Raw genomic sequence first — 16,616 nt, 5'->3', positions numbered from 1 at the left:
TTACTACTTAATAAACTGCTGCAAGGTAAAACATCACAGATTGCTTTGCTTCTGTCTTGGATGACTATACCTCTGAGACCTAGGGAGGTCTTTCCTCATCTTTAATTTTTCTTTTAAATAAGATGCATCTCCTTTTCCTCAGTGTTGACAGGCTAAAACTTGAATCTTGGCTAAGTCAGTGTAGTGTTGCACTCTTACACTTGAAAGCAGGATTTAACTGTTGTTCACCTGGTCACAAAACTAGTCGACCACCATAGTATTTTTAATAAATACAAAATTACCTGTGTGTGTTCAGAAAAAAAATTAATGGACCTATTTGTTACCACCAACGGCTTACATATATTTTGATGTAACTAGTGTTACAGGAGGCAGAGACTGTGAAGTCACAATAGAAGCTTTTCAGTGAAGGTTGTAGGACAGTTTCTGTTATGTCTGTTTTTTGCCAACCTACCCACTCCCAATTTCTGAAAAGTTTTCTGCTTCTGTACAGAATTTGTTACGACATTGTCCCTTATCTGAGTATATTTCATTTTGAAAGTGGGGGTTAATTGGCCAAATTGTTTGTTATGGCACTTTAACAAGTGGTGGTTTAGCACCTTCTGAAATGTCCTAACTTTTTTTGTCCACTCATAACTTGGGAACAAATTAGAGTAAAATCTTCAGTTTTGTCTAGTCCGGAATCCTCAATGAGAGCAAGTAAGCCAGGTGTAAGAGTCCTTGGTCATCAGTGTTCTCCAGGGGTGTGCGAGCCTCCACAAATGGTCAGCAGACTACAAACTCTGTTCCACCTAATCTGAGCTTTTCAGTTAAACGATTTTAACCAAATACTAGGCTTCTAAGTTTGTAGTGGAGAATTTTAGGAGATATACTGCTTCCATCCAGCTGCTCTCACTTGCTACAGCTGGCAGAACTCCAGTAATTCCCTATGGCTGCATCTCTTGCTGCAGGGAGGGCAGGTGATGGTAGGCAGCTTTTCACTCCCCTCTCAGTTCAGTTTCCTGGGGGGCCCCACTCTCCCCATGTCCCTGAGTCTGAGCCTCTTTCCATCGTTCCTATGAGATGAAGTCTCCATGGGGCTGATAGTCACTTGCCAGTACTGCTGGCCATTAAGGAGAATGGAGTGCCCCAGCCTGATTTACTCCTGCAGGCAGAAGTATGAGTATTCAAATTTGCACCTACAATTAACTGAGTGCAAACAGACATGCAGATTATGCTAAGAAACTGGACACTGACTAGTACCATTTCCCAGGAAAGGAAGAAGGGTATGACACTTACCTGTCTGCACTGCAGTGTGTAGGCACAATACACGGGACGTACTGGTATTCTAACAAGCCTACTGCTAAACTGCCTTGGTTCTTGGGTTTTATGTTTTCAGTGGATTTGTGTTATGAAATGTGGAGAAACTAACTTGGGTTTTAAGTGTAAATGTTGTGTTCCAGACATTGTCAAATGGGGGTTAATGTTTAATGGGACATTGTCAGGTCAAATTTGTGAAAAATAAGCTGCTACAAAACCAATAAAAACATTAATCTCTTTTCAATTCAGTGGAAGTAGTTTCAACAAATATTCCCTTGTAGTGTGTTAGCTACCCAAACAGTGCAGAATTGTTCTACTAATGAAGAACCAGAAAGGGAAGATGATTTGATATTGACTTAAACCAAAACAAAACCCACCACAGTAGTCTATTTTAATTGTCAAGCTTGAATACTCAAAAAGTAACCTGTTGGCATAAATCATGACAAGGAAATGTAATTTTAAATTATTTCAGATTTAATTATAAGACATTTTTGTAACGGAGGTAAAGCATTTTTTTTAAATATGGCTTTTAACCTGACAGTGTCTTGTTAATCCTAGTCTCTAAGGTGCGACAAGTACTCCTTTTCTTAATCCTTGGCACTCTGCGTGTTCAAATGGCAGTACAACCATTGTCTAAGCCTTAAAATGGTGATTTGCAATAATAATACTAAATGCATACATCTGAAATCCTTGTTTATTCACATTTATAAATTTCCATGCTAACAAGTTTTTATTCAAACACTAACATGAAATGAAGAGAAGAATTTTTTTTCCAATTCTCCACAAACAGAAAGAGCTAGCAGCTGATGAAGACTGCCCTAAAATGTGTGCCTACAAGTTGGTGACTATCAAATTTAAATGGTGGGGACTACAGAACAAAGTAGAAAACTTTATCCAAAAGGTAAGAGCTGCTTATTAAATACTCTGCGGCATACTTTTTTTAAAGTAGAAGTGAAAAGTTGGGAAATTTTTCTTCTATTAAAATTAAATGTTAGTGAAGACATTGATCCATTCAGTTTTTCAGCAGATCAAACCATTGACTTCTAAGGTCCCAAACCTGCTGCCACTTATGGCTTAACTTGACTTCTGTGAGTAGGCGCATTGATTTAATCAGAAGTACTCATTATAGTAAAGTTAAGCACATTTGTAAGTATTTGCAGGATTGGGGCCTAAATGTATATGGCACTTAGGAACGTCCTTTGCTTCCATTATTCTCTCTAGTTCAAAAAAAAAAAATCTATTTACATAAACATGAGCCCTTTGATGCTTTTCCAGCAGTATGTGCACCAAAAGTCTTGTGAAGTATCTTATTTTTGGTTGCTACTAATGCTATAGTAGTCATGCTTTTTTTTGTAGCATTAAATTTTACAACAGCCACAGAGATTGAGGGATTACAACGCAAAATTTAACATCTACCAATGACTTAGTTGAAAGCTGCACCATAACTGGCTGGATAAGTGTCCAGAGGGATCCCTCCCAATGTGGTCAAAAAACAAAAATGTATCTTACAACTTGGAATATCCATATACTACTAGACTAATCAAAAAGTGAAAGACCCAAATGCAGAACAGCAATTATTGCCCGAGAACTCTCAAGGTAGAACATAGACATTGTTGCTCTCAGTGAAACAAGACATGCAGGTGAAGGCCACTTGAGGGAAAAGGGTGATAGTTACACTTTCTTCTGGAAAGGAAAACCAGCAAGCGACAGGTAAATACACAGTGTTGGCTTTGCAATCAAAAACCTTCTAGACAGGTTTCAGAGTAACAGCTGTGTTAGTCTGTATTTGCAAAAAGAAAAGGAGGACTTGTGGCACCTTAGAGACTAACCAATTTATTTGAGCATAAGCTTTCGTGAGCTACAGCTCACTTCATCGGATGCGTACTGTGGAAAGTGTAGAAGATCTTTTTATATACATACAAAGCATGAAAAAATACCTCCTCCCACCCCACTCTCCTGCTGGTAATAGCTTATCTAAAGTGATCACTCTCCTTACAATGTGTATGATAATGTATTACCAGCAGGAGAGTGGGGTGGGAGGAGGTATTTTTTTCATGCTTTGTGTGTATATAAAAAGATCTTCTACACTTTCCACAGTACGCATCCGATGAAGTGAGCTGTAGCTCACGAAAGCTTATGCTCAAATAAATTGGTTAGTCTCTAAGGTGCCACAAGTACTCCTTTTCTTTTTGCAAAAACCTTCTAGTCAACTGCCTGACTGAGCTCCCCATTGGCATCAACAAGCACCTTATGACCCTCCACATCCAATTGGTCAATAAGTCATTTGCCACTATCATCAGTGCATATGCACCAACTCTTGACACTGAAGAACAGAAACAATCTTTCTACACTGACCTTGATAAATTTTTGTCATCCATTCCAAAAACAGATAAGATCATCATCCTTTTAGGGGACTTTAACGCAAGAGTTGGCCGAGATTCTAACCTACGGAAAAGCACCATTAGGAAGGAAGGAGTGGGCAAAACCAATTCCAATGACATCCTTCTACTCGGCAAATTTGCAGAGCATGACTTTGTGATCACAAACATCTTCAGACAAAGCAACAAGTACAAAACAACTTGGCAACACCCCTGCTCAAAACAGTGGCACCTCCTAGACGGTCATTGTAGGAACACAGGATCTATGAGATGTCCACATCATCTTTGTCATGAGAGAAGCAGACGATTGCTGGACTGGCCACCGTCTGGTGAGGTCTGTCATGTCCATCAGGATTGCACCGAAACACAGAAAGCAATCCAAATCACACAGACAGCAACACAACATCCAAAAACTTCAATCCTCAGTGCACCAAGAGAACTTCCAAACATTCCTCAGTGGAAGACTGGCCATATGCACACTTGGAAGTGACAACACAAGTGTCAAAGAAGACTGGGAAGCCCTAAAACAGACCATCCATGAGGTTTGCGAGGAATCCACTGGTCTTGCTACCCCCCCACCCCCCGTCATCAGGACTGAATTGACGACAGCATTGACATTACAACCCTTTTGGAGCAGAAGAGAAAAGCTTTCTGCAACTGGCGAAGCCAACCACTATCCAGTCAGAAGCAGAGCTCTTTCCATCTATTCAAAGCTGAAGTTTAAAGGAGGATCTGAGAAATCAAAAACAAATGGTGGGAGGACAAAGCAAAAGAAATCCAAACATTTGCTGACAGACATGATATGCAGAGCTTTTTTTGAGAGACAAAAAACCCCTGTATGAGCCAAGCTCATGTGGCCTCACACCTCCGAGATCCAAAGATGGTAGTGCCCTTCTTAAAGATAACTAATCCATCAAAGAGCGCTGGAAGGAACACAACCAAAAGTTTCTAAATCGAGAATTGACTGTGACTGATGACCCCATCGACTCCATCCCTCATCACCCAATCTGGGAAACCCTTGCCAACCCACTAATACCTGAGTAGGTCTGCAAAGCAATTAAACAAATGAACAATAAAGCACCAGCCCCTGATGGCATACCAGCTGAAGTACTGAAAGTGGGGGAAGAAACACTGACTAACAAGCTTCACTTGCTGCTCCTCAATCTGGTGCATCAAAGAAATCCCTGCTCACTTCTGTAATGTGAACATAGTCACCATTTTCAAAAAGGGAGGCAGGGCCGACTTTGGCAGCTATTGAGGCATTGCCCTCCTCTCCATTGCTGGGAAGATTCTTGCTAGAATCTTACTGAATTGCCTGCTCCCTCTTGCAAAGGAAGTACTTCCAGAGTCCCAGTGTGGCTTTAGACCATCACAAGGCACAACTGACATGATTTTCGCAGCCAGGAAGATCCAGGAAAAATGTCAAGAACAACACCAGGAGCTCTGTGTGGCCTTTATTGATCTGACCAAAACGTTTTGTAGTGGCAAACACCCATTTTTTCATGGTTTGTGTATAAAAAGATCTTCTGTACTTTCCACAGTATGCATCCGATGAAGTGAGCTGTAGCTCACGAAAGCTTATGCTCAGATAAATTGGTTAGTCTCTAAGGTGGCACAAGTACTCCTTTTCTTTTTGCGAATACAGACTAACGCAGCTGTTACTCTGAAATCTGTCAACTGTGAGGCTCTATGGAAAATCATGTAAAAGTTTGGCTGCCCAGGTGAATTTATCATTTTAGGACTTCTCCATGACCAGATGACTGCCTCCCTCCTGTGCAGTGGCTCTATCTCTGAGCCCTTTGTCATCTGAACTAGCACCCACCTTTCCTCCATTTTCTTAGCTGCTATGAAAACATTAACCCAAGACCGTCTACCCCAGGGCATTGGCATCCTATATCGAATTGACATCAACCTCGTCAACCTTTCTCGTCTCCGTGCCAGAACTAAAGTAATATCAGCATCAATAACCAAACTCCAGTACACTGAGTGTGCAGCTACAGCACAATCATCTAAGGAGGATCTTTAAACAGCCCTTAATTGCTTCTTTGAAGCTTACAAAAGCCATGGGCTAACTCTGAACACCGGCAAAACAAAAGTTCTCCACCAGCCAGTCCCCGGTCAATCATCAGACCCAGCAAGGAAAATCTATGTCGACAGAGCAGAACTGGAAAATGTAGAATACATTGCCTATCTTGGCAGTCATCTCTCACAGAGGACAGATATAGACATAAAGATTCAGCACAGAATTCGGTGTGCCAGCCTTGCCTTTGGCGCAGACTATCTCGCCGGGTGTTCAATAATCACAGCATCAGAACACGTACTAGACTTTAATTTATAAAGTGGTTGTATTCCCAACTCTCATCTACGGCTGTGAGACTTGGATGATGTACAGAAACACCTGAAAAACCTCGAACACCAGCACTTTCTTCGGAAGATCATCAGCATAAAGTGGGAGGATCATCGCACTAATGTCAGTGTCCTCACAGAGGCCAACATCTTCAGCGTTGGGGCCCTGATTATCCAGCACCAGCTGAGGTGGAGCGGGCGCTGTGTGTGCATGCCTGATGTACTCTTACCAAAACAACTACTGTATGCCCAACTCAGCAAAGGAGAAGGGAAATGGGAAGGCCAAAAGAGACACTTTAAAGACATCCTCAAGATAAACATCGAGATGTGGCATCGACACCACACATTGGGAGATAGCAGCCCAGGATAGCGATAACTGGCGAAGACTTGTCAGAGAGGGAACATCCATTTTTTAGGAAAATCACCTTGCCCTGGTCGCAGGAAGACTTCAGAGAAGAAAGGAAAGACAACTGTCATGCAGCAATCATGGCTCAACCCTGTCTTCCAACACTACCCTGCAGTGTCTGCCAACAAGCCTGTGGCTCAAGAATCGGACTCCTCAGTCACGAAAGGACCCATGAAAAATAAAACCTGTGAAAGATCATCCTCGACCTTGAGGATCACAGACAACTAGTTTTGTCACAGTTTGCACTGTTTACTTCCTCTTGTTACCTGAAGCTGTTCTGGGTGAATTCTGGGCAAGTAGCATGCATTGAGATCATAGTACTAATCTATGGCTTTCTTGCATGTAGGGTATAACCAGCATGTTCACATCCAATATTCATCCCTCTGATTGATGTGAACAATTTAGGAATTCCAAATTCAATAGGTGAGAGAGTGTCCATAATTGATGTTCTCTCTCCTGTGAAGAAATACAAAATGGCAGATCCTGTGTAAGAACTCTGTGCTGTGTAATTTATTCTCTTTATAAGGTAATGGGTAAGTAGAGTGAAGCTTGAATGACACACAACCTACATACAGGCAGTGTGTTGCACCTTCATGTCAGTTATTCTGTACCATGGGAGAATGTGCTGGACCAATGGGTTATCCAAAACTAGATGTTTTGTAACTTTTTGGTAGGGCGTTGGCCTGTGAAGGACCAAAGTGGAGCCAGCTGCTAGTTTCTGTGCACAGGGGTTATCAGCTCTGACTGAGAATACACCTGCAGCTAGCTGCCTTAAAGCTGCATGTACTGCAATATGTACTTTGGCAAGAAGATTGGAGACCACAGCAGTAACTTGGAGTGAGACAAGGAAGATGGAGTAGCCCATGATAGCAGTGACACCTAGTAAGGACCAAAAGATGCTGGGACCACACTTGCTTTAGGCTTGTACTTGAGTTGTTCGCTCTCCCAGGAAGAGGAGCTGCACATGTCAGATTGCAAACCAAAAAATACAAGAGGATAAACCAAGCAGAAGATCCAAAACTGATTCCCTGATACCTGGCCTCATCGCTTACATTCTAATGCATTGTGTTCTTTCCGTCACTAACTCATGTCAGTCCACTCCCCTTCACAGAGAGTTAGTCTGACTGTTTTCATTTATTGGCAGTAGCCATAACCTTGCTTTATGTAATCAGCATAGTTTCTCCAGAATGAAGCATCCCAAAGGATAAGAGTAGAAAAAATCCCATGAGTAATTACTATTTACATGGTACCACATGTGTGCATGGCATTTACAGATAACACTAAGGCAGTGCTCTTAGGAGCTTACTGTTTGTGTTATATGCACCTAACGTCGTGACCAAAGCGATCCACAGTCTGGGGGGTGGAGGGAGTATCAATGAGGTGACAAAACATTGTGTGTGAGAACTTCGGGTTGCAACCTTGAGTAGTTCACTACTCTTTTTGTGTGTGTGTGTGTGGTACAACACAGAACTATACCTATCCATGTAATTCTAGCAAGTTAAGAAGCGGGGTTGGCAATTCTACAGTGAGCAAAGTTTGTGTCATTGATATGAGAACAGTATCTTACTTTGCAACTTGAAAGCTCTCACAGCACTACAAGCTTTACAGGAATTGCTACAGCCACTTTTGAGTTGGACAGTTACAGCTCTTTAACAGAGCAATACTACAAATGGTTTAGGATTGGCAGGAATGCAATATCCAAAGGAAATCACCAGGTACCTTAAATATAGCAGACAGATGGAAATACCCAAACTGGAACTGGTCAGGACATAGAGGCTAACCCCTCTAACTCCTAAGAAAAGGTGCTAAGGGATCCTTGATTTGACTTACATGTGCACAGTTAAGTCTCTTAAAGATGTCCTTTGAAGCCGCCAATTGTTCCTTGCACCATACTGGGACATAATTCAGTTCTAATACAAGAGGGGAAGGGAGGAGGCTGGGAGTGTAAGTGTGCCACCTACTGAATTCCCAGTGCCATTTTCTTCTTCCCCTCATTTTACCACAGATGTTTTTATTACTGAGCTTGTACACTAGCTTTGGGGTTTTTTTAAAGTGGATTCTGTCTCGTGTAGCTCATGCCTTAGTGTTTTAGTTCCTGTGAGGTACGTATATTCTGTCTAGGATCAGATTCAGTGAAGTAAATGTATTTTGCGGGATGCGTCCACAACCTTTCCAAGTAACAAAATTGCCAAACTTTTTTCTAAGAACAAATAGTTATTACAAAGTGCATTTCATTTTCCTTGTTGAGAGGCAGAGAAGAGATGTGAAATCTTTAACTTAAACCCAAGAGTCTGGGGAGGCTGGATAGTGCTATTGTGAAATAAAGAGCATGTGACTATATAGCTGCAACCGCCTTTAAAATTTAACACAATTCTCCTTTGGACATTTTTGAAAAATCATGAGCATATTTTCTAATGCTGCTTTGTCTCCTTAAAGCAAGAAAAGAGGATATTTACCAACTTCCATCGCCAGCTGTTTTGTTGGATTGACAAGTGGATTGATCTGACTATGGAAGACATCAGGAGAATGGAGGATGAAACCCAACGAGAGCTGGAAGCGGTGAGAATGCTTTGAGGGCTGTTTTTAAATGTAGAGTCTATGGTAGTTGGGGCTGTATAAGAATCAAAGAAGGCTAAATAAATTGCTTGTGTCCATCTGTCCAACTCTGTGTGCTATGGGATAACACTGATAAATGCTACGCTCTTCACTGGATCTCCTCCACAGAGCCACACTCGTGGAGCTTCTGCATACCATGCTGTAAAGAGCCAGGAGTTGTTGAAATGTAAATGTTTCTGGTAAGTATCCCATGTCTTGAATGCCTGCACTGAGCATCTCTTTATGCTTGTATTATATACCTAGTGCACGCAATCCCACAGCTCCCTTTTTACCACTTGTCAGTCGGACCTTGAAGCTGTCACCTCACTTCTGCATCGTAAGCATCTTGTTTTGTTCAGTTTTCAACTTGTAATTAGTTGATTATTTTTCCCTTCAAACATGTCTTGAAGTGAGTTTGTCACATGAGGACAGTTTGACTTGTCTTGATGAGCGTGATAGACCTTGAGAAACCCATCCCTAAAAAAAACTCTCATCAGAGAATTAACAAGCACTGGGTGTTGCCTCCCTCCGTGTCTTGGAGGCTATGAATGCTCATAGTCTGACCTGTCTGTATGATCCCAGAGGTGTCTGAAAGAAATCTCATCCTTCAAGCAGTTTTATCCCTCTTCTTTCAGATGCTGAGGAACACAACAAGCTAGGAAAGGACCTTTCTGCTGCAAAGTCATTTTTCAGGGTGTGGTTCTCCCACTGTGAGCCTCTCTGTAAATTCTGAGCCTCATTCAGATTTTTTAGCATCTGCCAAAGCTACAGTTTGATCTTTGTAAGGTGCTTGGTGACCGCCTTACTGCCCAGCACCTATGTGGCTTGCGGTCTTCCTCCTAGCACTCTGGTTCTGCTCAAATATTTAGAGTAATGAGCTGTGAGACTTCAACGCATTTGGTCTGCCAAAGACCCTGAGACAGCCTGCCTTTCTCGCCACAGACCCGTATTGCTATTAATACTAGTTCTTCTCCAATACAAACTGTGGCTCAGGTCAAGCAGACCTGCTTTGCTATTGATCTGAACACTACCTCTGACTCTCGCATCGCCGGTGTTACCCCGGGCATGTGTGGCTAGATCAACCTTGTACATTGCTGTTTGCTTTGTGTGGAAATGTTTGAGGAGGAATAGAGATGCTTCTGCTCATCCCCATGAACTTGAGCTCACCAAACCCTCCTTACCTGGGAGTTTGAACAGGCTCTGCTCTGGAGACTGGAGAGGTTGTAGGAATCAGTCTTTTAGCACAGGAGTCCCTGAGAACGGCTTTGATCAGCTCTTAAGAAAAGGCCAGATATCCTTCACTCTGCTCGCCCTTACAAGACACTTGATTCTTGGACCATTGGATGGGCACAGTCTTGTATGTCTTAGCCATATGGAATGCCAAGTACAGTACGTGACCACCTAATGCTGAGAAATGTCTGTCTGTGTCAAAATATTTTGTCTTTTTTTGGATAAGTACAGATCATTGGTTTCAGAATGGCCAATTCCATTTCCCCAATTGACCAAGGGTTTGCTAGACTTTTTTTTCAGATCACAGAATTGGGTATTGCCTTGATTACTTTTAGTAGTTAAGCACCTGCTGTATTCCTGAGCTGTCTTAGATGCCTGACTTTCCTTTAAGAGTTAGCACTAGTATAATACAGGATGACTGGAATTTCCTACTCACAGACCTGTAGATGGCAACAAACCCAACCACCTTCAGGACAAAATATGGAGAGACTATCAGACAACCAAGGCCAGAGGCAGTTTCCAAAGGCCACATGACCAATAATGGCTCTCAGCAATAAGCTTTTTTCAAGCAAAATACCACAATCAAGATGGCTCAAAAGCATTATGCATGGTTACTTGGACAATGTTCAACTGTATATTTGCAATGTGAGATGCATCTGTTTTGCCTTTGAGGGGCAAAATGCCCCATTTACTGATCCTGTAGAAGGAGTGGGTGGAAGAAATGTATTCAGCGGTTTACTCTGGTTCAAAATGCCGTCCCATATTTCCTAACTTTTAAGCCAAAGGAAAATAAACTGGCTGGCTGTTTTATCAACATAGCTGGGTGCAAAATGTCCTTCCTCTTCCAGTAAGGCAAAGGAAGGGGCTGCTTTGGCAGATCCCAGAAACACTTTCTGGAATAAGATGGATCTCTCCCTCCCCTTATGAACACTCCTGCCTAGATGCCAATATGAAAGTGGATGCTTGTTATGGAAGGACATCTCTACATCAGAAATTATTTCTTTTGGAAATAGTTAAAGTTCCCCTTGTACTCCCGCTTTATCCCAGACTGACCAGTTTGGAAACTCTTCCATCAGTAGGGATCTGTGAAAGAGGAAGAGTGGTTTCCTATCTGTAAGGAGTTCATCAGAAGGGTTCTTTTTTTTTTTTTTCTTTTTTTTAACAACCACCTCAGTTCCTGATCTGGTATGGGCCAGACATCATCCAGTTTCTCTGGGAAAGAAGGAAATATAGTATGAGGTGTGCACACTGCAGGTATGTGTAGGACAAGCCTCAGAGATCATGGAAAACTTCCCTAAACCTTCCCCTTTTTGTGTCTGCATGGATTGTAGATGCTTGTCTTTGTGGAGGAGGCTACCCGTTGATACATATCTCATAGGTGAGTAACTGCTGTTTTGACTTTGCAAAAGTGATCTCAAAAATCAAATGTTCAGATTCACAAATGTTTCACATAAATAGAATGTGCTCTCTGATCTTTTACTTCCAGAAGTACATGCTAGTTTGTGAAGATTTTCCTCTAACTGGGAATAAAAGAACATGGACTAATGAGAAATTACCAGTAACTTTTCTGTTTGTGTTCACTGCCATGTAACTACTTTCATGTTGTCACTCTACTAGCAAATATTTTAATCCCTAAAATATTTGCTGTACATTAGCTCTTATCTGCCATGCTGAAGTTAAACCAGGTTTTCTTGTTTTCAGGGTATAACTCTTAACTTCGTCCTTTTTTTAAGGATTGTGTCTGTCCTGGAAACTGGCTTTTACTTCCCCTTTCATTCTTTGCAGAATAAAGCAGATGGTTTTGTTTCTCAAGATTTAGGAGATTTAAAGCTCCTTATAACTTACTAAATCACTTTTTTTCAAATATGTACTCTGGTGACTGTTTAAAAAACATGTGGTCTTGTAGCTGGAATATCTTATTGTGAGCCACATAGAAAGGGTTGGCTCCTGCTGTTAGAAATACTCTTACCTCTATTACGTTAGTAAAGAAAAAGCAGTATCTGCAGGCACGTATAAAACACACATTCCAAGATAACTTAAGGGCAAAGTGTAACCACGCATTGGGTCACCCACGATAAAGTTGAACATTCCTTTTAATTTTATCCCAAAAGTATTTCTGCTTTCCCCATGCCACATTTAACTAGGCACTTGCTGAAATATTGTGGTAAATGGTAACTTTCACTAAATCTCAAATACTTCAAGGCTGACATTTACTATTATGGGCTTGGACCACCGGAGAGAAGGGGACTCAGTGATGAGATGCTCAGCATGATAGGAATGTCCTTGCACTTCCAGCCTTGAGCAGTATTCAGCTTCTCTGGTGATATAGTCCAGGAGCTCACAGGTGTCTGCAGTTTTATGTTGTTACAAAGAAACAATTTGCAGGAAACAGCCCAGTGTCTAATTGGGTTGGCAGTTTTGCATTCTCTTGTGTTGCTTTCTGTTACTATTTGCTTTCTTTAAAATCTTTTCTCCTTTTTTCATTTCTGGTGTTACTTTTCTTTACTTCATTAGATTCTCTGCTCCTTTATGTTGCCGGGTTTTTTTGGTTCTCCAGTTCCTCATCTGGATCTGTTTTCATTTTGTCAGTCTTTGTTTCCTTTACTATCCATTGTTTGCTGCTTCCTGGATGCCTCTTCTCATCCTTGTTCAGTGGGCTTCTAGTCTCACCTCACATCCTGTTCACAGTTTTTCTGCATTTACCTCTATTTCACTCTTCTGTATGATTGCTCTCCTTATGTGGTCTGACTCTGTGGACAACCCAGAGCACTTCTGTCATATTACACGCTCTCCTTCGGCTGACTGCTGGACAGAGTGAATCCTAATCAGAGCATAAGAAGGAAGCAGCTTGAAACTGCCAAGACTGTGCTCCCTATCAGCCCTGAGCAGCAGTGCAAGTGCTGTGTGCTTCAAGCAGTTTGGTATAGGCTTCAGATGGCCCTTAGGAATTGAGGGGCTGCCTCCCTTTACAGCAGCTGTACGTTGCCCACTCTGACTTCCCTGTCCTACAGAGTGCCCCTTGCACCTAGCCTGCTCACACCTTCAGCTGGATCTGGGACTGGCTCTGAGCCATTTAGTTCTCTCCTAATAACCTCGTGACAGGTTCTTTATTTGATAGCTTACAGTTTTATTTTACATTTAGATGCGTAAGAAGGGTTCCGTTCGAGGCACAGTGGCTGCTGACGTCTAGAGGAATCCTCTGTAAGTTCAGAGGCAAAATCAAGCTGTGTAAGTGACTTCCTGGGAGAAAAAGGAGGAATCCTTTCTGGTCATGGGAGTTCCTGGCGGAAAAAATATTCTAAGGCAGTGTAGCCAGTTTCCTTTCTTGGGACTGAACCCCTGCTTTGACAAAATCAACAGCAGGACAACACCCCCAAGGCGAGGATTCATTTGAGACCTTCAGCATGCTTTTGGCATCATGATGGGCTCTGGGCACATGCTCAGTTCAGTCAGCAGGATGCTGTAATTGTGGTGCAAGCTAGCTGTCTCATCATACTTACGCTTGTCTGGTGCAAAGGCTCACAGTGCAGGCTCCACAGTTTGTCTCCTGACGTGTGCTTTGGATCCAGGACACTTAGACTCCAAAGCCTGCAAGAGGCTTCCTGGACAAAGTGACGTTGTGCTGCTCTATTAGACCCTCTCTGTGGTTAAAGAAAATATAACTGCGTTTAGAAACCTGTACAATCGAAATGGGTGTGTGGAGGGGACACCAGTCTGTTTCCCAGTTCAAGAAAAAAAATTCCCTAAAATGCTGCCGCTAGGGACTAATTTCCTCAGAAGTCCAAACCTTTATATTCACACCCAGTACCTTAATATTCATATTTCCTACTCTGAGCATTTTCTCACATGCTTTTAATGGTGGATCCTGTATCTGCAGCTAACTTCAAATCCCAGAGATCCAACATATGGGAGTGCTTTGTATTTATTTCCATTGTTTGTTGTCTGAGTTGCTGTTCCAGTCACAAGACTGGTATCCAATCTAAAAGATTCCCTAGAAAATTTGAACTGATACAGTATGATCCAACTCAATGCTGGTGAAGGTTTGACTGCACTGCACTAACTATTTTTTTAGAGAATTAGTAAAATCTGCATTTTTAGACTTTAATTTTACTTGAGTAACTGTTAGCACTTATTGTATCTTTTGTTTTTTCTACAGTTACGTAATCAAGGCCAAGTGAGAGGAACAAGTGCTGCCAATGATGAATGATGATGGATCTGACCTGTCACTTGCAGTGTTGATACACAGATGTGTGTGTGGATGCATGATTATCTGTATATAATTATATATACATACACGCATACTGAGGGGCTGTTACAGTTTCTCTAGGGTACTATACCCATCTTCAGCAAAGATACAAAGGAAACTGCTTTCATTATAAACCTGAAGCAAATACAGATTGACTGAGTAGTGTCATTTAAAGGATAAATTGACTGCAGAATTATGCTAACTGGTATGTTTCCTGAATGTCAGTACTGGACCAATTTATTCCCTACCTTTATTTTATTTCCCTCTTGAATCACTGCTATAATTTGCCTGTGTCTCATTATAAGCCAACAAATTCAGATAAATTAATTTTCAATTTTGTGTTTTCCCTATGTGATTTTGGAATAGGAACTATGAATGTATTTATACCTATTTATTTCTGGATTGTCATCTAAGTCAAATCAGAAAATTTTTTTCTATTAGTGAGAATTGGAAGACTTTTTCCTGTTGAATGAGGAATACAATAATGGCCCAACTTTTACCCATCTTGCTGAAAGAAATCACCTGTTTTATTGGAGTTTTGTACATTCAAATGTTTTCTTCATTAAAAATTGGCAAAATTAAGGAAAAATGGCTTGTGATTTATAACAGTTTGAACAATTTTCCAGGAGGCTTTCAAACAAAGTGACTGACAATACTGGTATTGAGCCTTTAAAGTATATTTTAGGCTGTGTAGTTTAATTGAAGGTGTAGCACTTCCCTAGAATGACGTTTATTTCTGAAATCATTTTTTCAAAGTTTTAGTTTGGAAACTATGCAAATGGTCTCAATTTCACACAGATTGCGCAATGGAATATAACGGTGACTTTTAGCTCTTTTCATGTTGAAAATTCACTTTTAAAAAAGATGTTCACTTTCAGATATGATGAAAGTTTATATTGTAGCATCTGACATGTTTCTCTGATTTATTAGAAGTAGACAAAAGGAAAGATGGTATAATAAAGGCCTTTTTTAGAAGTTCTCAAATAGTAAGTTGTCTTCATGATTTTTTTTAAAGAAAAATATTGCAATGGAGCATATCATAGATATATTATCAAAATACTTGTTAAATCAGGAACAACTTATTTTAGGACCACTAGTTAGGTAAGGTTTCCTCCCAGAAGCCTCTGTAGGGCGAGGTTTGCTGAAGGATCTCTGTCTAGTTTTTTCAACCCCACACCAGACATTTGGGACAATTGCTTATTTAATTAGCTGATAGCGGGAGTGATTCCTCTTCCTTTACAGTCAGCGGCAAAACTCTCATTGATTTCAAGGGGAGCAGATCAGGCTTGGAATATGACTAACCCACCTAGTCCATCCTCCTGCAATGACGGTCAGGCACTGCAATGACTGCAGACAAGTGGACATGGATTTTTTTTTTTGTATGTCTGTACTGTATTATTGCCTCACTATCGTCCATGCTACAAGATCAGTCTTCAGTTAATCCTTCCTCGCCTAGCAATGAAAATGGATGTCTATTCTCTGTACCAGCAGAAGATTGGTTTTGTAAAAACTTTTAAACCATGTTTATATAACTTGCTACAAGGAGGGTTTTTGCAAATTTGTGAAACTAAGGGCTCAGTTCTCTTTTCAGTGCTGGAATGTAACTCCCGCTCTCACCAGTGGGAGCCGGAATACATTCCGAGGAGGGAAAGGAACCCCTATCACTTCTATTGTTTTTTGGACTAGCTATGAAAATTTGAGGGAACTTTGTAGTGATTGTAAATGTTTAGTTTACTTTGGCAGTCTCTGATGTGAACTACAGTAAAACAGTCAATGGAATTTAATTAAATAAATTTGATCATAAAATATCCTTTGTGTCTTGTCTTAGGTATCATTAATGTCACTTTGTGGCTTTCTCATATTGCCGTCATTTTAATTTTCTCAATCTGTGGAAACTCTGTATGAGACGGTTCAAAATCTGATATTCTTCAGTCATTTAAGCTGAAAAAGAAAAAAAAAATTCAGATGGTGATGGAAAGCCTGGAACTACTTGGAATCCAAATGGAGTAATGTAACTGCTTAGGTGGGATGTTATTGGTAGTTGTGGAGTGCACTGGTCAGCTGACTCTGTGTTGCTGCCGTGCTGTATTTTGTGTGTTCTGTTGATAACGGATGCTTT

The 16,616-nt window shown here is 41.1% G+C and overlaps 1 protein-coding gene across 4 annotated transcripts in view; it reads left to right on the top strand.

The window, feature by feature from the left end:
- The window catches only part of PITPNB (phosphatidylinositol transfer protein beta), a 78,805-nt gene extending 62,500 nt beyond the window's left edge, over positions 1 to 16,305 (top strand). For 2 of the 4 annotated variants that reach the window (XM_043529450.1, XM_037878500.2), the window contains 3 exons: positions 2,087 to 2,197; positions 8,863 to 8,985; positions 14,408 to 16,305. In XM_043529450.1, the coding sequence (XP_043385385.1) occupies positions 2,087 to 2,197; positions 8,863 to 8,985; positions 14,408 to 14,458 (285 nt within the window). In that variant the 3' untranslated portion in view covers positions 14,459 to 16,305. Of the gene's footprint in view, positions 1 to 2,086; positions 2,198 to 8,862; positions 8,986 to 13,393; positions 13,480 to 14,407 lie in introns of all 4 variants that reach the window. The other 2 variants (XM_037878502.2, XM_037878501.2) reach the window with 2 other exon arrangements.
- The last annotated feature ends 311 nt before the right edge of the window (positions 16,306 to 16,616 follow it).

Source organism: Chelonia mydas, chromosome 15 (genome assembly GCF_015237465.2).
Source record: "Chelonia mydas isolate rCheMyd1 chromosome 15, rCheMyd1.pri.v2, whole genome shotgun sequence".
Taxonomy (NCBI): Eukaryota; Metazoa; Chordata; order Testudines; family Cheloniidae; genus Chelonia; species Chelonia mydas.
Note: the sequence above shows the minus strand (reverse complement) of the source record. Positions and strands in the feature narration are given on the sequence as shown.